Source organism: Chanos chanos, chromosome 15 (assembly GCF_902362185.1).
Source record: "Chanos chanos chromosome 15, fChaCha1.1, whole genome shotgun sequence".
Taxonomy (NCBI): Eukaryota; Metazoa; Chordata; class Actinopteri; order Gonorynchiformes; family Chanidae; genus Chanos; species Chanos chanos.
The window spans coordinates 15,331,408-15,357,425 of NC_044509.1; the positions used below are offsets into that span (position 1 = coordinate 15,331,408).

Sequence of the window (26,018 nt, forward strand, 5' to 3'; positions counted from 1 at the left end):
GGCTTCAGTGGTAGTGGCGTCAATCCAACATCAGTGTTGAAGTCCAACTGAAGATTTCCATACCTGGTAATTTTCCAGGAAGTTTTTAAACTTTGAAAGACTCCAGGTACCAAGCAGTGTTGACCAAGTCACTTAAAAAAATGTAGCAAGCTAAGCAACCAGTTACTCTACAAAAACATACATCGCTCAGCTGCATGAAAGCTATCCTTCACAGAAAAGCAGCTATCTACACTACAAGCTACAGGGCAAAAGTAACTTGCCACACTGAAACCACATCATGACTGATGTTATCCCTAAGGCTAATTAAACACTCTTAAACTCACCTCTCTAACTTTCACCTCTAAAAACTCTGAGGTTAATAGAACTCTGTCATCATTTATAAACAAACTATGATTAGAGTTTATTTAACTGTCACTCTCCAATGATGGGATGGGTGACAGCTGTGTCCAGGGAGTATTTGATATCATTTAATATCTAGATGTCACAGGCCCTACAGATGAGAGATGAAGGGCTGTAAAGCATTAGGAGTGGTATCCCATTCGGAGAAAAAGGACAAAAGGAGGATTTCAAGGGATAGAATGATATCTGGATTGGACGATCAGAGCCGAGAGTGGAGAACATCACGGTTCTTCAGTTGCAAAGGGGTGTGTGTGTGTGTGTGTGTGTATGTGAGAGAGAGAGAGAGAGAGAGAGAGGCAGAGACAGACAGCCAGAGAGCCTAAACGAAGATGAGTATACGGTGCCGAATTTACGACTCAGACAGTGACAGCATTAAACATACCAGCACATTTCTCACAATTACTATAAAAGAACAATTAGGAGTTTATCAAAAGTGCACAACACAGAGAAGACATCATTTTGCGGGGGTGTGGTCAAGCAGTGTTGCACAGATGGGTGACGTGACTCCTGTTTGGGCCTTTATCAGATGATCAGTTTCATACAGTCAGCATTTATAAACGGAGAGCCCCATCGAAGATAAGCTCAATAAATAACTGATTGTTAATCCAGAAAGATTAGACAGATGTAGAGTCCAGGTCTGTGTTAACTTCTTTTTTTTTTAAACTGGGGCACACTGTCACAATCACAGCTTGTCTTTCTGTTCATAGTAGCTTGAGGTGAGTACTCACAAATTTCAGAAGAACCTTCTTAAAAGTGTGATTGTTTAATCTAGAATTAAATTTCATTTTTTTAATGAGATGGGATTAATGTTTTCAAATAGAATAAAAAAAATTACATTTTTTAAAGTGGTTTGAATGGATCAAATTACCAAGGTCATAGGAGAGAATCGGCCTGCTAAATCTACACCCTGCTAAAGCTGACTTACACTGGGCAGTACAAAGCTTTTATGAATTTGGGGCTTTGGTCTATGCATAGAAAGAGCTTCAGTCATGTTTTCTGTGCATAGGTCTATAGTAAAGCTAATGACTTTTCCTTTAAGATACTTTGAAACATTGTTTTGCTTGTGACTACATCATTAATTTAAGAAATCCTTTTAACTCCGATGTGGACATATAACTGTGTAATTTAAAACTATGATATAGGCTGATTAATGTGTCACCGTTTTCCCCAAACAGGCTGCAGGAATCAAAATATCATAGATAAACAAAGGAGACATGAATTTTCCTATCAATGAAAGTGACACCATCGTCCGGCCACCGTATTTCTATATCAGTGGATTTTCTGGCATACCCCATATGAAATATTATTATATATTCATCTTCTTTGTCTTCATAATATCTGTGCTTGGTAACTCTTTCCTAATGATTGTCATCTATACTGACCGCAGTCTTCACACACCAAAGTACATTGCTGTCTTCAATTTGTCGATCACTGACTTGTTTGAAAGCACTTCGCTTATTCCACAACTGTTGGATACCTTCCTGTTTGGAAATCAGTTCATCTCTTATGCAGCATGTTTGTCCAATATGTTTTTTGTTCTCCTGTTTGGGACAATGCAGTCCTTAACTCTAACAATTTTGTCGTTTGATAGACTTGCAGCCATTTGTTTTCCATTAAAATATCATATGATTGTGACACACAGGTCAATGTTCATTATAGTGGGAATTGCATGGACATACTGTTTAGTGTCATTGTTCGTTGCAGCAGGTTTCATCTCAAAGCTGTCTTTTTGTAGGTCCATTGTGATTGAAAGTTTCTACTGTGATCATGGACCTATGTTTCGATTAGCCTGCAACAATAATTTCCCAAGTGCTGTAACAGGTTTTTCATTTCCTTTCATGTTCTTGTGGTTCCCAATGTTATTTATCTTAATTTCATACACTTGCATATTTGTTACAGTATTAAAAATCGCTACATCACAGGACCGGGTAAAAGCTCTAAGAACATGTACCTCTCATTTGATGTTGGTAGCAATATTTTACCTCCCTGTAAGTATAACATTTGGTGTAGGATCTAAAATCCACCAAAATGCAAGGATCATCTGCCTTTCTATGACCTCAACCATTCCCCCCATGCTTAACCCAATTATTTACACTCTGAAGACAGAGGAGTTTAGGGTTTCTGTCAAAAAGATTTTGAAAAGAAAACCCATTTTTCCATCAAGAAAATGAATATCTCTTCTGAAGCTACTGAACTAATTTTTATATGTATGTATGTATATATAACTCTATATAATTCACTCGCTCTCTCTCTCTCTCTCTATACATATATATATATATATATATATATATATATATATATATATATATATATATATATATATATATATATGTGTGTGTGTGTGTGTGTGTGTGTGTGTGTATATATGTATGTGTATATATAAATATTAAAAATAACTTTAATTGTTTAATTGTTGTTTTGTGAAACTTGATGAATTAGAAATAATAATAACAATCATAACTTTAGCTCTGCATGGAAGAGATGGGGAAATGTGGAGGTCTGTAAGTAAACCCTTGGTTGGAAACAATCCCATTCCTCTTATATGTTGTATCACATTTTATGTTTTGTATAGAAAATGGCACAATGCAGAGTAGTTCCTGGAAATAAAGTAAAAATATTACACAAAAGTACTTTTGTTGTCCTTAGTTCAGTGACCAGCATGAGTTACTAGACAGTATAACAACCATGAAAAAGATGAATTACTGAGGAAAGGGGACAAAAAGTAAGAAACAGCAACAGTACCTATAGAGCAAGCTGTGCTCTGATCAGTACAGTATTGAGAAAACATCCTAATTGAGATCAAGTCAGGGACAAGAAGCAAGGGGTGTATATGTGGTCATCACTGTGTTCAGTTATTCCTAACATAATAGACACTGTCACAGAGCAGTTTAAGGGGTACAGGGCATACTGTGAGCAAGCATAAAGCCACAGCATAATGGACAGACTCCCAAATGATCAAATAGATCATTTGAAACCCTCAGAGGAATAAAAACTCATTTGGGTGGAGCCCTATTGTAGTTAACATATTCCAGGGAGTAAAGAGAAAGAAAACTCTGAAAAAATGACAGAAGAGTCTGTATGTTTTTCATGACCATCATGAATTGTGCTTGGTAAGTATATCAATTGTCACACAAGCATACACTGATAGGTTTCATAATTACCGAGTATTTCGGCACATTCATTAGGAAATGAAACTAATACCCAGAATATGATTGAGCAGCTGACATGGACAAGTTCGTTTGAAATATTTGCACGTATCTGCCCATCTAAGAGTCTCCTGCCCAGGGGTATGCACTCAGGAGAACAGCTGAGAGCATGCGCACCTGAATACACAAGGGTAAAAGATGTGGACACGTGATTTGAATGATAGTCATAAGCACCCCCGTTTCTTTAGTAAGGCTTTGGTGACCTTCAGCTCAGGTCTTCTGACCTTTCCATCACTGTCAGGATGGGCTTTAGTGACAAGAGTCAGGGGTAGTAAATCTCCTTCCTTCATGTTGGGGTCTCTCTTGCCACTTACTATGACCTTGGAGTGTAGAAAGCTCCTTTCACCTCCATCATTCCAAAGGCATTGGCAAGATGTTCAACTCATCTCCGCCGCTGATGGTTTCTGACAGTTATTTTATGGAGTCTTAGGTTGGACATGGCAAGCAAGTTGCAAGCAAGTTGCTTTAAGGACTTTGATGGCTTCAGTGGTAGTGGCGTCAATCCAACATCAGTGTTGAAGTGTTATGCCCAGCCTAGGGGTCACCGAGCATAACAAAAGTGACTCCCCTTTCCCTGTTCCCAGTGATGACCCGTGCCAGCGAATACAATCCAAAAAGTGATTTATTTACAAAAGTGATAGTAAAAAGCTTCGGGGGGAAGCGCGGCCAAAACAACAAACAAAACAATCTATAATTCCCAAACTAACTAAACTACTTCCCCCCCAAAAAGAGAAAGAAAATACAGAACTCTTCCCTAACTCCCTAACGAAAAACAGGAGAAAAGAAGAACGAACAAAAATGGCTTCACACCCCCTACAACTATCCGAATTGTTCATACAAAAATTATTTACAATATTTACATCGCACATCTACTAGAACCTAACACAACGAAAATTACAAACACACAAATAAAGTTTTACAACCTATACAACGAATATCTCTGAAAAAATACACACGGGTTATCGAAAACACACGGTCAAATGGGCCAGGAAAAAGGGGGGGGCAACCGGCATCTGGATGTCGCGTCTTTTTCAAACCGGCGCCGTCAAGCTGTGGGCCATCCCCGATCACCACCTGCAAATGAACACATTAAAAGGGACAGAAACATACAGGGAAAACACACCAGACAGGGGAGGAAACAGCTCCACACACAGGCAGGGGGAGAAAAACAGCAGCACACAAGATAATACCCATTTATGACTGAGGATCATAACATGAAGTCCAACTGAAGATTTCCATACCTGGTAATTTTCCAGACAGCTTTTAAACTTTGAAAGACTCCAGGTACCAAGCAGTGTTGACCAAGTCACTTAAAAAAATGTAGCAAGCTAAGCGACCAGTCACTCTACAAAAACGTACATAGCTCAGCAGCATGAAAGCTATCCTTCACAGAAAAGCAGCTATCTACACTACAAGCTACAGGGCAAAAGTAACTTGCCACACTAAAACCACATCATGACTGATGTTATCCCTAAGGCTAATTAAACACTCTTAAACTCACCTCTCTAACTTTCACCTCTAAAAACTCTGATGTTAATAGAACTCTGTCATCATTTCTAAACAAACTATGATTAGAGTTTGTTTAACTGTCACTCTCCAGTGATGGGATGGGTGACAGCTATGTCCAAGGAGTATTTGATATCATTTAATATCTAGATGTCACAGGCCCTGAAGATGAGAGATGAAGGGCTGTAAAGCATTAGGAGTGGTATCCCATTCGGAGAAAAAGGACAAAAGGAGGATTTTAAGGGATAGAATGATATCTGGATTTGAAGATCAGAGCCGAGAGTGGAGAACATAAAGGTGCTATCTCCATTACAGTGCCTTGGACCCTCTGTGGCCACAGGTAGATGAACTACAGTTTAGGTGCAAAGGGGTGTGTGTGTGTGTGTTTGTGTGTGAGAGAGAGAGAGAGAGAGAGAGAGAGAGAGAGAGAGAGAGAGAGAGGCAGAGACAGACAGCCAGAGAGCCTAAACGAAGATGAGTATACACTTAAATATGGTGCCGAATTTACGACTCAGACAGTGACAGCATTAAACATACGAGCACATTTCTCACAATAACTATAAAGATCAACGAAGAACAATTTGGAGTTTATCAAAAGTGCACAACACAGAGAAGACATCATTTTGTGGGGGTGTGGTCAAGCAGTGTTGCACAGATGGGTGACGTGACTCCTGTTTGGGCCTTTATCAGATGATCAGTTTCATACAGTCAGCATTTATAAACAGAGAGCACCATCGAAGATAAGCTCAATAAATAACTGACTGTTAATCCAGAAAGATTAGACAGATGTAGAGTCCAGGTCTGTGTTAACTTCTTTTTTTTTTTTAAACTGGGGCACACTGTCACAATCACAGCTTGTCTTTCTTTTCATAGTAGTTTGAGGTGAGTACTCACAAATTTCAGAAGAACCTTCTTAAAAGTCTGATTGTTTAATCTAGAATTAAATTTTATTTTTTAATGAGATGGGATTAATGCTTTCAAATAGAGTAAAAAAAATTACATTTTTTAAAGTGGTTTGAATGGATCAAATTACCAAGATCATAGGAGAGAATCGGCCTGCTAAATCTACACCCTTCTAAAGGTGACTTACACTGGGCAGTACAAAGCTTTTATGAATTTGGGGCTTTGGTCTATGCATAGAAAGAGCTTCAGTCATGTTTTCTGTGCATAGGTCTATAGTAAAGTTAATGACTTTTCCTTTAAGATACTTTGAAACATTGTTTTGCTTGTGACTACATCATTAATTTAAGAAATCCTTTTAACTCCGATGTGGACATATAACTGTGTAATTTAAAACTATGATATAGGCTGATTAATGTGTCACCGTTTTCCCCAAACAGGCTGCAGGAATCAAAATATCATAGATAAACAAAGGAGACATGAATTTTCCTATCAATGAAAGTGACACCATCGTCCGGCCACCGTATTTCTATATCAGTGGATTTTCTGGCATACCCCATATAAAATATTATTATATATTCATCTTCTTCGCCTTCATAATATCTGTGCTTGGTAACTCTTTCCTAATGATTGTCATCTATACTGACCGCAGTCTTCACACACCAAAGTACATTGCTGTCTTCAATTTGTCGATCACTGACTTGTTTGAAAGCACTTCGCTTATTCCACAGCTGTTGGATACCTTCCTGTTTGGAAATCAGTTCATCTCTTATGCAGCATGTTTGTCCAATATGTTTTTTGTTCTCCTGTTCTGGACAATGCAGTCCTTAACTCTAACAATTTTGTCGTATGATAGACTTGCAGCCATTTGTTTTCCATTAAAATATCACATGATTGTGACACACAGGTCAATGTTCATTATAGTTGCAGTTGCATGGACATGCTCTTTAGTGTCACTGTTCGTTGCAGTAGGTTTCATCTCAAAGCTGTCTTTTTGTAGGTCCATTGTGATTGAAAGTTTCTACTGTGATCATGGACCTGTGTTTCGATTAGCCTGCAACAATAATTTCCCAAGTACTGTAATAGGTTTTTCATTTCCTTTCTTGCTCTTGTGGTTCCCAATGTTATTTATCTTAATTTCATACACTTGCATATTTGTTACAGTGTTAAAAATTGCTACATCACAGGACCGGGTAAAAGCTCTAAGAACGTGTACCTCTCATTTGATGTTGGTAGCAATATTTTACCTTCCTATAAGTATAACATTTGGTGTAGGATCTAAAATCCACCAAAATGCAAGGATCATCTGCCTTTCTATGACCTCAACCATTCCCCCCATGCTTAACCCAATTATTTACACTCTGAAGACAGAGGAGTTTAGGGTTTCTGTCAAAAAGATTTTGAAAAGAAAACCCATTTTTCCATCAAGAAAATGAATATCTCTTCTGAAGCTACTGAACTAATTTTTATATGTATGTATGTATATATAACTCTATATAATTCACTCGCTCTCTCTCTCTCTCTCTACATATGTATATACATATATATATATATATATATATATATATGTGTGTGTGTGTGTGTGTGTGTGTGTGTGTGTGTGTATAAATATTAAAAATAGCTTTAATTGTTTAATTGTTGTTTTGTGAAACTTGATGAATTAGAAATAATAATAACAATAATAACTATAGCTCTGCATGGAAGAGATGGGGAAATGTGGAGGTCTGTAAGTAAACCCATGGTTGTAAACAATCAAATTGTTCTTATATGTTGTATCACATTTTATGTTTTGTATAGAAAATGGCACAATGCAGAGTAGTTCCTGGAAATAAAGTAAAAATATTACACAAAAGTACTTTTGTTGTCCTTAGTTCAGTGACCAGCATGAGTTACTAGACAGTATAACAACCATGAAAAAGATGAATTACTGAGGAAAGGGGAAAAAAAGTAAGAAACAGCAACAGTACCTATAGAGCAAGCTGTGCTCTGATCAGTACAGTATTGAGAGAACATCCTAATTGAGATCAAGTCAGGGACAAGAAGCAAGGGGTGTAAATGTGGTCATCACCATGTTCAGTTATTCCTAACATAATAGACACTGTCACAGAGCAGTTTAAGGGGTACAGGGCATACTGTGAGCAAGCATAAAGCCACAACATAATGGACAGACTCCCAAATGATCAAATAGATCATTTGAAACCCTCAGAGGAATAAAAACTCATTTGGGTGGAGCCCTATTGTAGTTAACATATTCCAGGGAGTAAAGAGAAAGAAAACTCTGAAAAAATGACAGAAGAGTCTGTATGTTTTTCATGACCATCATGAATTGTGCTTGGTAAGTATATCAATTGTCACACAAGCATACACTGATAGGTTTCATAATTACCGAGTATTTCGGCACATTCATTAGGAAATGAAACTAATACCCAGAATATGATTGAGCAGCTGACATGGACAAGTTACGTTTGAAATATTTGCACGTATCTGCCCATCTAAGAGTCTCCTGTCCAAGGGTATGCACTCAGGAGAACAGCTGAGAGCATGCGCACCTGAATACACAAGGGTAAAAGATGTGGACACGTGATCTGAATGATAGTCATAAGCACCCCCGTTTCTTTAGTAAGGCTTTGGTGACCTTCAGCTCAGGTCTTCTGACCTTTCCATCACTGTCAGGATGGGCTTTAGTGACAAGAGTCAGGGGTAGTAAATCTCCTTCCTTCATGTTGGGGTCTCTCTTGCCACTTACTATGACCTTGGAGTGTAGAAAGCTCCTTTCACCTCCATCATTCCAAAAGGCATTGGCAAGATGTTCAACTCATCTCCACCGCTGATGGTTTCTGACAGTTATTTTATGGAGTCTTAGGTTGGACATGGCAAGCAAGTTGCTTTAAGGACTTTGATGGCTTCAGTGGTAGTGGCGTCAATCCAACATCAGTGTTGAAGTCCAACTGAAGATTTCCATACCTGGTAATTTTCCAGGAAGTTTTTAAACTTTGAAAGACTCCAGGTACCAAGCAGTGTTGACCAAGTCACTTAAAAAAATGTAGCAAGCTAAGCGACCAGTTACTCTACAAAAACATACATAGCTCAGCGGCATGAAAGCTATCCTTCACAGAAAAGCAGCTATCTACACTACAAGCTACAGGGCAAAAGTAACTTGCCACACTGAAACCACGTCATGACTGATGTTTTTTTACCCTAAGGCTAATTAAACACTCTTTCACCTCTCTAACTTTCACCTCTAAAAACTCTGAGGTTAATAGAACTCTGTCATCATTTCTAAACAAACTATGATTAGAGTTTGTTTAACTGTCACTCTCCAGTGATGGGATGGGTGACAGCTATGTCCAAGGAGTATTTGATATCATTTAATATCTAGATGTCACAGGCCCTACAGATGAGAGATGAAGGGCTGTAAAGCATTAGGAGTGGTATCCCATTCGGAGAAAAAGGACAAAAGGAGGATTTCAAGGGATAGAATGATATCTGGATTTGACGATCAGAGCCGAGAGTGGAGAACATCACGGTTCTTCAGGTGCAAAGGGGTGTGTGTGTGTGTGTGTGTGGGAGAGAGAGAGAGAGGCAGAGACAGACAGCCAGAGAGCCTAAACGAAGATGAGTATACACTTCAATACGGTGCTGAATTTACGACTCAGACAGTGACAGCATTAAACATACCAGCACATTTCTCACAATAACTATAAAGATCAATGAGGAACAATTTGGAGTTTATCAAAAGTGCACAACACAGAGAAGACATCATTTTGTGGGGGTGTGGTCAAGCAGTGTTGCACAGATGGGTGACGTGACTCCTGTTTGGGCCTTTATCAGATGATTAGTTTCATACAGTCAGCATTTATAAACAGAGAGCCCCATCGAAGATAAACTCAATAAATAACTGACTGTTAATCCAGACAGATTAGACAGATGTAGAGTCCAGGTCTGTGTTAACTTCTTTTTTTTTTAAACTGGGGCACACTGTCACAATCACAGCTTGTCTTTCTTTTCATAGTAGTTTAAGGTGAGTACTCACAAATTTCAGAAGAACCTTCTTAAAAGTGTGATTGTTTAATCTAGAATTAAATTTCATTTTTTAATGAGATGGGATTAATGTTTTCAAATAGAATAAAAAAAATTACATTTTTTAAAGTGGTTTGAATGGATCAAATTACCAAGGTCATAGGAGAGAATCGGCCTGCTAAATCTACACCCTGCTAAAGCTGACTTACACTGGGCAGTACAAAGCTTTTATGAATTTGGGGCTTTGGTCTATGCATAGAAAGAGCTTCAGTCATGTTTTCTGTGCATAGGTCTATAGTAAAGCTAATGACTTTTCCTTTAAGATACTTTGAAACATTGTTTTGCTTGTGACTACATCATTAATTTAAGAAATCCTTTTAACTCCAATGTGGACATATATATCTGTGTAATTTAAAACTATGATATAGGCTGATTAATGTGTCACCGTTTTCCCCAAACAGGCTGCAGGAATCAAAATATCATAGATAAACAAAGGAGACATGCATTTTCCTATCAATGAAAATGACACCATCGTCCAGCCACCGTATTTCTATATCAGTGGATTTTCTGGCATACCCCATATGAAATATTATTATGTATTCATCTTCTTCGCCTTCATAATATCTGTGCTTGGTAACTCTTTCCTAATGATTGTCATCTATACTGACCGCAGTCTTCACACACCAAAGTACATTGCTGTCTTCAATTTGTCGATCACTGACTTGTTTGAAAGCACTTCGCTTATTCCACAACTGTTGGATACCTTCCTGTTTGGAAATCAGTTCATCTCTTATGCAGCATGTTTGTCCAATATGTTTTTTGTTCTCCTGTTCTGGACAATGCAGTCCTTAACTCTAACAATTTTGTCGTATGATAGACTTGCAGCCATTTGTTTTCCATTAAAATATCACATGATTGTGACACGCAGGTCAATGTTCATTATAGTTGCAGTTGCATGGACATGCTCTTTAGTGCCACTGTTCGTTGCAATAGGTTTCATCTCAAAGCTCTCTTTTTGTAGGTCCACTGTGATTGAAAGTTTCTACTGTGATCATGGACCTATGTTTCGATTAGCCTGCAACAATAATTTCCCAAGTACTGTAATAAGCTTTTTATCTCCTTCCATGTTCTTGTGGTTCCCAATGTTATTTATCTTAATTTCATACACTTGCATATTTGTTACAGTATTAAAAATCGCTACATCACAGGACCGGGTAAAAGCTCTAAGAACGTGTACCTCTCATTTGATGTTGGTAGCAATATTTTACCTTCCTATAAGTATAACATTTGGTGTAGGATCTAAAATCCACCAAAATGCAAGGATCATCTGCCTTTCTATGACCTCAACCATTCCCCCCATGCTTAATCCAATTATTTACACTCTGAAGACAGAGGAGTTTAAGGTTTCTGTCAAAAAGATTTTGAAAAGAAAACCCATTTTTCCATCAAGAAAATGAATATCTCTTCTGAAGCTAAATGAACTAATATTTATATGTATATATAACTCTATATAATTCACTCGCTCTCTCTCTCTCTCTACACACACACACACACACACACACATTATATATATATATATATATATATATATATATATATATATATATATACACATATATATATATATATATATGTGTGTGTGTGTGTATGTATGTGTCTAGATATATAAACATTAAAAATAGCTTTAATTGTTTAATTGTTGTTTTGTGAAACTTGATGAGTTAGAAATAATAATAACAATAATAACTTTAGCTCTGCATGGAAGAGATGGGGAAATGTGGAGGTCTGTAAGTAAACCCTTGGTTGGAAACAATCCCATTCCTCTTATATGTTGTATCACATTTTATGTTTTGTATAGAAAATGGCACAATGCGAGTAGTTCCTGGAAATAAAGTAAAAAATATTACACAAAAGTACTTTTGTTGTCCTTAGTTCAGTGACCAGCATGAGTTACTAGACAGTATAACAACCATGAAAAAGATGAATTACTGAGGAAAGGGGACAAAAAGTAAGAAACAGCAACAGTACCTATAGAGCAAGCTGTGCTCTGATCAGTACAGTATTGAGAAAACATCCTAATTGAGATCAAGTCAGGGACAAGAAGCAAGGGGTGTAAATGTGGTCATCACCATGTTCAGTTATTCCTAACATAATAGACACTGTCACAGAGCAGTTTAAGGGGTACAGGGCATACTGTGAGCAAGCATAAAGCCACAGCATAATGGACAGACTCCCAAATGATCAAATAGATCATTTGAAACCCTCAGAGGAATAAAACTCATTTGGGTGGAGCCCTATTGTAGTTAACATATTCCAGGGAGTAAAGAGAAAGAAAACTCTGAAAAAATGACAGAAGAGTCTGTATGTTTTTCATGACCATCATGAATTGTGCTTGGTAAGTATATCAATTGTCACACAAGCATACACTGATAGGTTTCATAATTACCGAGTATTTCGGCACATTCATTAGGAAATGAAACAAATACCCAGAATATGATTGAGCCGCTGACATGGACAAGTTACGTTTGAAATATTTGCACGTATCTGCCCATCTAAGAGTCTCCTGCCCAGGGGTATGCACTCAGGAGAACAGCTGAGAGCATGCGCACCTGAATACACAAGGGTAAAAGATGTGGACACGTGATTTGAATGATAGTCATAAGCACCCCCATTTCTTTAGTAAGGCTTTGGTGACCTTCAGCTCAGGTCTTCTGATCTTTCCATCACTGTCAAGATGGGCTTTAGTGACAAGACTCAGGGGTAGTAAATCTCCTTCCTTCATGTTGGGGTCTCTCTTGCCACTTACTATGACCTTGGAGTGTAGAAAGCTCCTTTCACCTCCATCATTCCAAAAGGCACTGGCAAGATGTTCAACTCATCTCCGCCGCTGATGGTTTCTGACAGTTATTTTATGGAGTCTTAGGTTGGACATGGCAAGCAAGTTGCTTTAAGGACTTTAATGGCTTCAGTGGTAGTGGCGTCAATCCAACATCAGTGTTGAAGTCCAACTGAAAATTTCCATACCTGGTAATTTTCCAGGAAGTTTTTAAACTTTGAAAGACTCCAGGTACCAAGCAGTGTTGACCAAGTCACTTAAAAAAATGTAGCAAGCTAAGCAACCAGTTACTCTACAAAAACATACATTGCTCAGCTGCATGAAAGCTACCCTTCACAGAAAAGCAGCTATCTACACTACAAGCTACAGGGCAAAAGTAACTTGCCACACTGAAACCACGTCATGACTGATGTTATCCCTAAGGCTAATTAAACACTCTTTCACCTCTCTAACTTTCACCTCTAAAAACTCCGAGGTTAATAGAACTCTGTCATCATTTCTAAACAAACTATGATTAGAGTTTGTTTAACTGTCACTCTCCAGTGATGGGATGGGTGACAGCTGTGTCCAAGGAGTATTTGATATCATTTAATATCTAGATGTCACAGGCCCTACAGAAGAGAAATGAAGGGCTGTAAAGCATTAGGAGTGGTATCCCATTCGGAGAAAAAGGACAAAAGGAGGATTTCAAGGGATAGAATGATATCTGGATTTGACGATCAGAGCCGAGAGTGGAGAACATCACGGTTCTTCAGGTGCAAAGGGGTGTGTGTGTGTGTGTGTGTGTGTGGGAGAGAGAGAGAGAGGCAGAGACAGACAGCCAGAGAGCCTAAACGAAGATGAGTATACACTTAAATACGGTGCCGAATTTACGACTCAGACAGTGACAGCATTAAACATACCAGCACATTTCTCACAATAACTATAAAGATCAATGAGGAACAATTTGGAGTTTATCAAAAGTGCACAACACAGAGAAGACATCATTTTGTGGGGGTGTGGTCAAGCAGTGTTGCACAGATGGGTGACGTGACTCCTGTTTGGGCCTTTATCAGATGATTAGTTTCATACAGTCAGCATTTATAAACAGAGAGCCCCATCGAAGATAAGCTCAATAAATAACTGACTGTTAATCCAGAAAGATTAGACAGATGTAGAGTCCAGGTCTGTGTTAACTTCTTTTTTTTTTAAACTGGGGCACACTGTCACAATCACAGCTTGTCTTTCTTTTCATAGTAGTTTGAGGTGAGTACTCACAAATTTCAGAAGAACCTTCTTAAAAGTCTGATTGTTTAATCTAGAATTAAATTTCATTTTTTAATGAGATGGGATTAATGTTTTCAAATAGAATAAAAAAAATTACATTTTTTAAAGTGGTTTGAATGGATCAAATTACCAAGGTCATAGGAGAGAATCAGCCTGCTAAATCTACACCCTGCTAAAGGTGACTTACACTGGGCAGTACAAAGCTTTTATGAATTTGGGGCTTTGGTCTATGCATAGAAAGAGCTTCAGTCATGTTTTTTTTGCATAGGTCTATAGTAAAGCTAATGACTTTTCCTTTAAGATACTTTGAAACATTGTTTTGCTTGTGACTACATCATTAATTTAAGAAATCCTTTTAACTCCAATGTGGACATATATATCTGTGTAATTTAAAACTATGATATAGGCTGATTAATGTGTCACCGTTTTCCCCAAACAGGCTGCAGGAATCAAAATATCATAGATAAACAAAGGAGATGCATTTTCCTATCAATGAAAATGACACCATCGTCCAGCCACCGTATTTCTATATCAGTGGATTTTCTGGCATACCCCATATGAAATATTATTATGTATTCATCTTCTTCGCCTTCATAATATCTGTGCTTGGTAACTCTTTCCTAATGATTGTCATCTATACTGACCGCAGTCTTCACACACCAAAGTACATTGCTGTCTTCAATTTGTCGATCACTGACTTGTTTGAAAGCACTTCGCTTATTCCACAACTGTTGGATACCTTCCTGTTTGGAAATCAGTTCATCTCTTATGCAGCATGTTTGTCCAATATGTTTTTTGTTCTCCTGTTCTGGACAATGCAGTCCTTAACTCTAACAATTTTGTCGTATGATAGACTTGCAGCCATTTGTTTTCCATTAAAATATCACATGATTGTGACACACAGGTCAATGTTCATTATAGTTGCAGTTGCATGGACATACTCTTTAGTGTCACTGTTCGTTGCAGTAGGTTTCATCTCAAAGCTGTCTTTTTGTAGGTCCATTGTGATTGAAAGTTTCTACTGTGATCATGGACCTATGTTTCGATTAGCCTGCAACAATAACTTCCCAAGTACTGTAATAAGCTTTTTATTTCCTTCCATGCTCTTGTGGTTCCCAATGTTATTTATCTTAATTTCATACACTTGCATATTTGTTACAGTATTAAAAATCGCTACATCACAGGACCGGGTAAAAGCTCTAAGAACATGTACCTCTCATTTGATGTTGGTAGCAATATTTTATCTTCCTATAAGTATAACATTTGGTTTAGGCCCTAAAATCCACCAAAATGCAAGGATCATCTACCTTTCTATGACCTCAACCATTCCTCCCATGCTTAATCCAATCATTTACACTCTGAAGACAGAGGAGTTTAAGGTTTCTGTCAAAAAGATTTTGAAAAGAAAACCCATTTTTCCATCAAGAAAATGAATATCTCTTCTGAAGCTACTGAACTAATTTTTATATGTATGTATGTATATATAACTCTATATAATTCACTCGCTCTCTCTCTCTCTCTCTCTCTCTCTCTCTCTCTCTCTCTCTATCTATATACATATGTATGTGTATATATATATAAATATTAAAAATAGCTTTATTTGTTGTTTTGTGAAACTTGATGAATTAGAAATAATAATAACAATAATAACTATAGCTCTGCATGGAAGAGATGGGGAAATGTGGAGGTCTGTAAGTAAACCCATGGTTGTAAACAATCAAATTGTTCTTATATGTTGTATCACATTTTATGTTTTGTATAGAAAATGGCACAATGCAGAGTAGTTCCTGGAAATAAAGTAAAAATATTACACAAAAGTACTTTTGTTGTCCTTAGTTCAGTGACCAGCATGAGTTACTAGACAGCATAACTACCATGAAAAAGATGAATTATTGAGGAAAGGGGAAAAAAAGTAAGAAACAGCAACAGTACCTATAGAACAAGCTGTGCTCTGATCAGTACAGTATTGAGAAAACATCCTAATTGAGATCAAGTCAGGGACAAGAAGCAAGGGGTGTAAATGTGGTCATCACCATGTTCAGTTATTCCTAACATAATAGACACTGTCACAGAGCAGTTTAAGGGGTACAGGGCATACTGTGAGCAAGCATAAAGCCACAGCATAATGGACAGACTCCCAAATGATCAAATAGATCATTTGAAACCCTCAGAGGAATAAAACTCATTTGGGTGGAGCCCTATTGTAGTTAACATATTCCAGGGAGTAAAGAGAAAGAAAACTCTGAAAAAATGACAGAAAAGTCTGTATGAGGTGAGATGAGACGATATTGATTGTGTTTGCAGAGTTAAGAAGGATGACACTTAATTGGGAAATTTCCAGCTGGACTTTGGTAACATTCCAGCCTGAAAGATGTTAAAAATCAAGTTTACCATTAAAGTTCAAAACATATTGTGATGAATCTATGAGACTCTTTATGTTATAAATGAACAAAGTGTACTGATTGCACATTTTTATAAGTTTAATTAACTCTATAACTTCAGTTATAAGTATGGAAAGCTAAAAATGGATCAAAATGAATAAATACATGCTCTGATCTGACAATTTGTTAACCATGCATAGTTGAAATCGCAACCTGAGAGGCTGTATTCCATCATGCAGTTTTACACAAAACATTTGAAACAGTAAAAAAGGTGAAGCCAACCAGCCATATTTTTCATGACCATCATGAACTGTGCTTGGTAAGTATATTAATTGTCACACAAGCATACACTGATAGGTTTCATATTTACGGAGTATTTCACCCCATTCATTAGGAAATGAAACAAATACCCAGAATATGATTGAGCAGCTGACATGGACAAGTCTGTTTGAAATATTTGCAAGTATCTGCCTGTGGCAGGGTGAAGCCGAACCAAGGTTCGGGTTGCCCAAAACGCACCAAAAACAAAAAAAAAAAATGGCTCCGCCGCAAATAGCACGTAAGTACAAGGTGTTTTATCTACAGTGCAAAAAAAAACAACAAAAAAAATGGTCCAACCAAAGTGAAGAAAAGTGAAAAAAATGTCCAAAATAGCAAATATTTACAGTGAAAGAATATGTATATATATATTTACAAGAAAAAACAAACAAACAAAAAATATATAGATAAACAAATAAACAAACAAATCGCTACTTTCAATTCTCACTAAATTCAATTCACCACTCAACAGCTACTCTCTGTTCTCCTGACTCCCTCAGTGTACAATGACCAAAAACCCCTTTTTGTGCTATAAGCCCCTCCCCCAGAACATACCACATTCGTTCTGTTAAGTTAAAATAAGATAGCCATTAATTATCCCCTCCAATACATACACATAATCACAAACACAAATATACACTCTACAGTAATGTTTCAACTTGTACCATTTGTGGCTAGTAACAGCTGATCATTACATTTTAACGTAAAACCCCTTTCCCATGGAGTGGCCCCGTCCCCGTGTGCATCACGCATGCGCCCTTCTGGCTAAACCAAATAAGCGAACTCACATTCCTATGGTTCTGTTTGGTCCTCCCCTGCACCGGTAGTCCCATGCTACTGTAACCAAACAGATAACCAAACAGACGGACAAACAGAGAAAACAGAGGGAGACACGACAATCCAACAAACATTACACCACAATACGAACATTCAAACAAAGCGATATGTAGGCCTGTAATAAAGACGGGACAAACATTTAACTGGGTAATGTGTGTGAGTGTAACATGATAGGGACGGTAACGGTAAAACAAACAGTAAAGACGCTAACAAACATTTAAGTGTAATTGGGGGTGTTTGTGGGGTGTTTTAAACTGTAAGATTGTGAACGTGAATTGGAAATGTTTGTGTGTATGAAACCGGGTAACCTGCTGCGTACTTCGAGTGTGCACCCTCGAAGTTAGCGCGGTATTTTATTGGTGTATGTGCATTATAGATATATATGAATGACGTACACGTAACAGGACAAACACGAACGAACACTGTACAATTACGGAAAAGTGGTTAGTTTGGGGGGAAAAGGCGTCGCTCGCGGCCTGCGACAGAGCCCTCTGTCACACTGCCCATCTAAGAGTCTCCTGCCCAGGGGTATGCACTCAGGAGAACAGCTGAGAGCATGCACACCTGAATACACGAGGGTAAAATATGTGGACACGTGATTTGAATGATAGTCATTGCCTTCTCTCAGACTGCTACCTGGAGGGAGGTGGGAGGGGGGGGGGATCAGTTGCTGTGACTTCGAGAATGTACATATATATATAATATCTGGTCTCTGCCTCCATATCAGCATGCTCCTGTAGTGACTAAAGCAGAGGTAAAGTATGTTAAATCTGTGTTTTGTTTCCATCCATTTTCTACTTTGTCTTGGATTGTTGTTGCAGTGGATCTGCTCTTTGTTCTGAATTCCGTATTTGAAATTTGTTAAACAAAATATTTTGTATTCTGTCACATATTTTAATAGAAAGGAGAAACATCTAATGCACTTTTTGCACTGCCTGTGTGTGTTCTGAGGAAGGTCAGTATTGATCAACCATCATTCACCTCCAGTCATGCTTCTTACTTCACTGTGTGAATGCTGATTGTAATTTTAGTGTTTCACTTAAAAGTGAATGAATTCAAACTAAGATTTAGATGAAAACTGAACTATTTCAGACGTTATTTTTCTCTACATGCGAAGACGACGAAATTTCCAGATGTCTTCACAACCAATCTCTGCAAACACGACATTTGTACGTCCATCCACATTTTATATTAATGGATTTTCCAATGTCCCACATGCAAAGTATTATTATATATTTCTCTGCCTTGTCTACACCACAACGGTCCTCGGGAACTCCTTTATAATGTGTACTATATGCTTAGCACGCAGGCTTCACACAGCGAAGTACATTGCCGTGTTTAACTTGGCTGTGACTGACTTGGGCGGAAGTACTGCTCTGATTCCGAGGCTTGTGGACACATTTTTGTTTGAACACCATTACATATCTTATGAGGCTTGCTTGGCCAACATGTTTTTTGTTTTCTTTTTCATGACTCTGCAGTCTCTCACTCTGCTTGCTTTGGCTTATGACAGAGTGGTTGCAATTTGTTTTCCTCTGACATACCATGCAGTTGTCACTAAAACAGCGATGGCTTTGATCATTGGATGTATGTGGGTGTTTACAACAGCTCTAGTTGCTTCCACTGTAGCACTGATTACCAGACTCTCTTTTTGTCGATCTACTGTTGTTAACAGCTATTTTTGTGACCATGGGCCTCTATATAAACTGGCCTGTAATGACACATCGTTGAATAACATCATGGCCTATGTCTGTTTTGCCGTAATCATTTGCATTCCGGTAATATTAATAGGTATTTCATATGCTTGCATAGCTTTTGCATTACTTAAAATTGCACAAGGACTTGAGCGTATCAAAGCCTTGAAAACCTGTACATCCCATTTAATATTAGTGGCCATGCTGTACCTGCCACTTTTATTCATAAACATTGCAGCTGTGGTGTCAAGACTAGACCCTAATGTCAGGATAATCAATTACTCTCTCACACAAACAATACCATCCATGCTGAATCCTATTATATACACAATTAAGACAGAGGAGGTCAGGCAGTCTATTAGAGGACTCTACAAGAGAGCCATGGTAAATAAAACAGTAGATAAAAATATGAAGGGCACCAGAGGTAAATAAAATCCTGTAATGGAATGTGATGTGCAAGCAGTGATAGTGCAATGTGATATTCAAGCAGTGAGTGCTTGCAGAGGAAATGGAGAGGTTTTAAACCTTAAGGACTTCCTGTTTTAAACCATGGAATAAAAACATAATGAGCATACAATTTACTCAGCCAAGTTAAATGAACCATATTCAAATACTGTGAATCTGGAATTTTACGACTCAAATGAATTTCAGTCCCAATTTTGAGTGCAATTTATTTAAATATGGAATTGTGAGAAAGGAACGTGATAAATACATTGAGTGTCATCGTGTGCCTTTACCTACATTTTAAATAAAAATATATTCTTATCACTCAAGCAAGAGTAACCTGTTTGTTTGTAACAAGAGAACAGCTTCCTTGTGAAGGAGGCATTTTCACAACTTCATCCTTTCTTGTTGTTCAATTTGAACAATTTTAAAAACTTTGACAATTTACATTAAATTTAGATGAAGCTTCGAGGCAGTTCAAAAGAAAACTTGTGCATTCTAATTCCAGTTTGTGGGATTTGAATTTACAGCGACACCTGTTTTCAAATCTGACATAAATTTTAATTTTGGAACTACAATCAATGAGAGCATTAAAAAAGTTTTGAGGATGTAACATGAAATATCATGAAACATTGAAAACTTACCACAGCAACCTAATACTCCTTGGGGAGTGTCATTCTTGCAGGCAGACAGCACTCCACTCAATCAACTTGAGTTTAGCATGTCACATGATCAGTTCAAGCTTACTCAAATATACACCATGGGTTTCATAGCCATGAGTCCTGCTACCTCCACATTGCCCTTCATTGTCCATTGTCCAACTACAAGCTTTAAATGTGTAAACAGCTGACAACGGTGTGGATGATCAGCACTCCAGCAGATCATGTCCAATGATGACAGGACCAGTCCTAATCTGACCTCATAGATCATTTTTTAAATTTTTGTTTATGTAACAATACATCAATAAATCCAACCTCCTGGACATATTATTTTTAACTCTGATAACATTTCAGCATTTTGATATTTAATAACACTGTATAGGTCTTTGCTGATTTCTGTTTATATGATCATCTATTAAGTAAACTAACTCTTCTATTTAGATTATTAACAACTTTCTAAAGTTTTTTGTATTTAAGGACGCTAACTTTCATGGAGACATTGTCTTCCATTGCTTTTATTGAATATTGTATCCTTTGGTCTATGCACCTGGGCTAGCCAGAGGAGAGTGGACTCCCACTGTTGAATTCTGGTTCCTCCCAAGGTTTCTTCCTATCTCAGTCTAAGGAAGTTTTGCCTTATCAATCCCACCCTGGGCTTATTCATGGGGAGTATCAGGTCTAACATCCTGTGAAGCTGCTATGTGACAGTGTCCATTGTGGAAAGCACTATATAGATAAAACTGAACTGAATTAAACTGAATGGAACTGAACTGAATGGATGGGGGGGCAGGATTTTATACAGACAGCAGTAGGCGACCACAGCGCTAGTCTGCCTTAGGCCGAGATGACTGGATGGTGACACCAGTAGTGACATGAACCTGACCTTCAACTGCTAGTAGCATGAAAAGTACAAGGGTGATGCCTATCCCCCCAGGAATAAACAAAAAAACCTTCCAGACAAAGTAGTTTTTTTTTTTTTTTTACCATGGGAGAGGGAAATAAGAGCCCTCCAGAATAGTCACAATCAAATCTCAAGAAGGTTGTGTTTGGACATCATTTATTAATTGCTGTATCCTTATTTTTAACTTGTACTTTTGCAAATGTGAGTATACTAAAAAGCCTGATACTTTAAGAGACTGACTCAAGTTATTTTTTCCATGGGTGACTTGCACTAGTCAATCCTTCATGTGTCTTAGTTTTCACTCATTCACTCAGTATTGTATTTGAATGCTTCTACGACACTGCTCTTCCCCTTCTTTGGTGAAATAGCCACATAGTTTTCCCTTTAGTATATTCCGCACATATGTTGATGAATTTTATCACTGTATACATGTTCTCCATGGTAATTAAATTGAGACAGTAAATTTAATATTTTTTCCTACCATAAAATTTGACATTTTGATAAATTATTACATTTCCAAATTTAAGGTGCAAATAATTTTGAAGCTGATTCGTCCAGATTTGTCAAGACTTATGAAGACACCCACAACACCTACACACTCCATGGCACAACTGACCTTACTCTGAACTTTGTGGTGTTTGGGTGTCACACAGTAATGTAAACTGTGTGTCAAAAGTGAGTAGAATGTTTTGAAAATTAGAAAAACATATTTTCAATTTATGTAGGTCGGTTGGTTTTCATTTTGAAGCTCCAAGAGATGTGTGGGGATTGTGGAATGAGGAACATGTTTTGCTTTGAGAATTTCACCAATTCTTCATACTGTGTGCTTTTAACCTTGTGTGCCTTAGCATATTTTGCTGAATGTCTCTTTCTCTACTTGCTACAACATGTTTTCTTCATACTTTAACTTTGTAATAAGCAATAATCCTGGTATTCCGCTCCTTACTTGTGCCACAGACTCAAGAGAACACCTGAGAATCTGAATACACAAAAGTAGAGAACATGAACATGTGATTTTGAAAACACCCATTGCATTCTTCTGGGAACAGGGTCATTTCCTGGACAAAGAGACACCCGCCTCTACACTGGATTATAGCCATTATACAAGGATATATATGCTTATGCAGAATGTGTGATCCCTGCTTGTAGATCAACATGCTGCCATTTCCATTCATCTTCACTTGTGTCTTGAACTGGTCTTGTATTGCAGCTACTCTTCATTAGGAAATATTTGTAAAATTTGCAAAATAATTTTTTTTTGTTCAAGCTAATATTTAATCATAAAAGCAAGAGCATTTAATGAGGTATAGCGCTGAAGCCTCATGGTTTTATGAGAATGGTAAGTATGACTTGAGTAACTATGTTTTTACTACTTTTTGTGCCTGAAAGATTATTTCAGCAATATTCAGTCATTCATGTCACTGTATTGTTTTTTTTTAGAGAGATTTGTCCCTGTGCATGAAAAAAGAAGACATTTCAAGATGCCCATGCAGCCATTCTCTGTGAACACAACATTTGTACGTCCATCCACATTTTATATTAATGGATTTTCCAACATGCCACATGCAAAGTATTATTATATATTTCTCTGCCTTGTCTACACCACAATGGTCTTTGGGAACTCCTTTATAATGTGTACTATATGCCTGGCCCGTACTCTTCACACAGCGAAGTACATTGCCGTGTTTAACTTGGCTGTGACTGATTTGGGTGGAAGTACTGCTCTGATTCCAAAGCTTATAGACACTTTTTTGTTTGAACACCAGTACATATCTTATGAAGCTTGCTTGGCCAACATGTTTTTTGTTTTCTTTTTCATGACTCTGCAGTCTCTCACTCTGCTTGCTTTGGCTTATGACAGAGTGGTTGCAATTTGTTTCCCTCTCAGATACCATGCAATTGTCACTAAAACAGCAATGGCTTTGATCACTGGATGTATGTGGGTATTTACAACAGCTCTAGTTGCTTCTGTTGTAGCACTGATTACCAGACTCTCTTTTTGTCGATCTACTGTTGTTAACAGCTATTTTTGTGACCATGGACCAATTTATGCACTGGCCTGTAATGATAACTCCTTGAATATCATCATGGCCTATGTCTGTTTGGTCACAATCCTCTGCATACCATCGATATTAATAGGTATTTCATATACTTGCATAGCTTTTGCATTACTTAAAATTGCACAGGGAACTGAGCGTATCAAAGCCATGAAAACCTGTACATCCCATTTGATATTAGTGGCCATGTTCTACCTACCACTTTTATTCATAAATGCAGCAGCTGTATTGTCAAGACTAGACCCTAATGTCAGGATAATCAATTACTCTCTCACACAAACAATACCATCCATGCTGAATCCTATTATATACACAATTAAGACAGAGGAGGTCAGGCAGTCTATTAGAGGACTCTACAAAAGAGCCATGGTAAATAAAACAGTAGATAAAAATATGAAGGGCACCAGAGGTAAATAAAATCCTGTAATGGAATGTGATGTGCAAGCAGTGATAGTGCAATGTGATATTCAAGCAGTGCTTGCAGAGGAAATGGAGAGGTTTTAAACCTTAAGGACTTCCTGTTTTAAACCATGGAATAAAATCATAATGAGCATACAATTTACTCAGCCAAGTTAAATGAACCATATTCAAATACTGTGGATCTGTACACTCCAGTCAGTCAGCTTGAGTTAGGCAAGTTTTGAGGATGTAACTATAGAAATGAGTTGCAATTATAGTCACTAGGAATCAATTAATTGAAATTCTACCATAAAAAAAGCTGCTATCTGCATTAATTAAGCACATAAACTACATGAGTAACATTCCATAAAACAAAGTAAATTAAAATATATTAAATTTCTTCTGTGATAGACTCAGTTTATGTCCTCTTTTGTCCAGGTTATTATAACATTGAAGTTACAGAAAACCTGCAGAAATGATTTTTTCAGTTTACATTGAAGGGGTTGCTTTCTGGAATCTTTGAAAATGAAACATTAAGCTTAGTAAAGCATTACAGTTATTATTCATGCATTCATTCATTTCTAAGTTGCTTATCCTAATTAAGGTTGCAGGGGGTGCTGGAGCCTATCCCAGCACTCGTTGGGCGAAAGGCGGGGAAACACCCTGGAGAGGTCGTCAGTCCATCACAGAGCATTACAATATTATGTGTTTATCATGAATACTCCAAAAAGGCAGGATGCAAATGCAGATAAAATTGATGATTGACTTTAATAACTTTAAATAGAGGTGATAAAAAACAGGGATCAATAAAACAGACCACGGAATACAAACAGGCAAACACACTGGAGATACGAATGCCAACGCTCGGAATTCACAAGAGAGTGAAGACTTTGCAAAGAGAGCTTGAAAGCAAGGGGTGTCAATACATCGAGAAATAAGTGACAACAGATGAGGGTGATGATGAGCAGAATATCTTTGCCCTTTTTCTTGGTCCAGTCTTAATGCGAATGTTAATCTCTCCCTGCTGTATATGTTGTTAACAATGTCCATCCACTGGGTCACTGTAGGGGGTTCTCGCGAAAGCCATCTGCTTGTGATGGCCTTTTTGCTTGCAGCCAACAGGACTTTCAACAAGTATTTGTCATAGGTATGCAATTCACCAGGCAGGTCACACAGATACAGGGAAACAAAAGAGCAGTTAACATCAAAACCCATTATCTCATTAACTGCGGTACCCACATCCTCCCAATATGGCTGGATAAAAGCACATGACCAGAAAACATGTGCATGATCTACCATTACCAGCCCACATTGGCTCCAACAGGGGCACTGGGTATTAGATACTCTCCCTTGCTGTCTAGGTGTTATAAAAAAAACGTACACAATTCTTCCAACAGAATTCCTTCCACAGCCTCGAGTTAGTGGAGCTAATTTGATTCTTACAGACAATCTCCCATGTCTCGTCGGTAATTTCAATCGGCAGTTCTTTCTCGCATTTATTTTTAATGTATTCAGTGGAATATTCCTTCAAAAGCAATATACTTTGATACAATTTAGATATCATCTTTTAGAGCTTTCTGATTTATATGCATTAATGAATATCTGTCAATAACTGCTGGTTCCCTGGAGTTACCAAACTTTATTTCCTGTTGGAAGTAATGGCAGAGTTGCAGGTACCTATAGAAATCTGACTTATCCAATATATGTCTCTCTCTCAGGCTCTGGAAACTTTCAATATCTCCATCCCGCATAACTGCACAAATTGCTGTTATTCTCCTCCCTAATCCACTCCCTAAACCTAGAATCCTGGGATGCTGGCATAAAATGTGAATCATATGCAGGCCAACTTTGTCTGAAATTCTTTTACTATGTTAAACCAAGTTCTTAAGGAAAAATGTACCCAAGGACTTTGTACATTATATACCTCCCCTGCTAAACATTGGTTGCCTAAAGCTGATTGCCCAGGTTTCTCCATCAGGGAGAATTCAAGGCCTTTCCATTTTGATTCACATTCAGTAATACATCAGCAGACAAGGGGTCTCAGTTGGGCTGCAATGAAGTAGCCATGACACCCCTATCTTTAGGTAGATGCAGTGTAGTGTATCTTATTCCAGGTCTCCTGCCATTCCACACAAATCTTGAAATCCTTCTATCCCATTCCTCAAATTGTTTTAGTGGAATTTCTACTGGCAGGG

The 26,018-nt window shown here is 37.7% G+C and overlaps 6 protein-coding genes across 6 annotated transcripts; all 6 read left to right on the top strand.

Annotated features, from left to right (window-relative positions):
• Window positions 1-1,613: 1,613 nt before the first annotated feature.
• On the top strand, window positions 1,614-2,570 carry LOC115828624 (olfactory receptor 10H2-like). Its single transcript, XM_030792676.1, has one exon. It carries the CDS (start codon window positions 1,614-1,616, stop codon window positions 2,568-2,570), a length of 957 nt encoding a protein of 318 aa, XP_030648536.1.
• A 3,920-nt stretch (window positions 2,571-6,490) lies between these two features.
• On the top strand, window positions 6,491-7,447 carry LOC115828612 (olfactory receptor 2AT4-like). The gene has a single exon (XM_030792661.1). It carries the CDS (start codon window positions 6,491-6,493, stop codon window positions 7,445-7,447), a length of 957 nt encoding a protein of 318 aa, XP_030648521.1.
• A 3,084-nt stretch (window positions 7,448-10,531) lies between these two features.
• Window positions 10,532-11,488, top strand: LOC115828305 (olfactory receptor 2AT4-like). The gene has a single exon (XM_030792264.1). It carries the CDS (start codon window positions 10,532-10,534, stop codon window positions 11,486-11,488), a length of 957 nt encoding a protein of 318 aa, XP_030648124.1.
• Window positions 11,489-14,609: 3,121 nt separating this feature from the next.
• LOC115828306 (olfactory receptor 2AT4-like) lies at window positions 14,610-15,994 on the top strand. The gene is made up of 2 exons (XM_030792265.1): window positions 14,610-15,537; window positions 15,924-15,994. The coding sequence occupies exons 1-2, from the start codon at window positions 14,610-14,612 to the stop codon at window positions 15,992-15,994; spliced, it is 999 nt and encodes a 332-aa protein (XP_030648125.1).
• A 2,808-nt stretch (window positions 15,995-18,802) lies between these two features.
• On the top strand, window positions 18,803-19,795 carry LOC115828307 (olfactory receptor 143-like). Its single transcript, XM_030792267.1, has one exon. It carries the CDS (start codon window positions 18,803-18,805, stop codon window positions 19,793-19,795), a length of 993 nt encoding a protein of 330 aa, XP_030648127.1.
• A 3,059-nt stretch (window positions 19,796-22,854) lies between these two features.
• On the top strand, window positions 22,855-24,302 carry LOC115828308 (olfactory receptor 51E2-like). The gene is made up of 2 exons (XM_030792268.1): window positions 22,855-23,833; window positions 24,262-24,302. The coding sequence occupies exons 1-2, from the start codon at window positions 22,855-22,857 to the stop codon at window positions 24,300-24,302; spliced, it is 1,020 nt and encodes a 339-aa protein (XP_030648128.1).
• The last annotated feature ends 1,716 nt before the right edge of the window (window positions 24,303-26,018 follow it).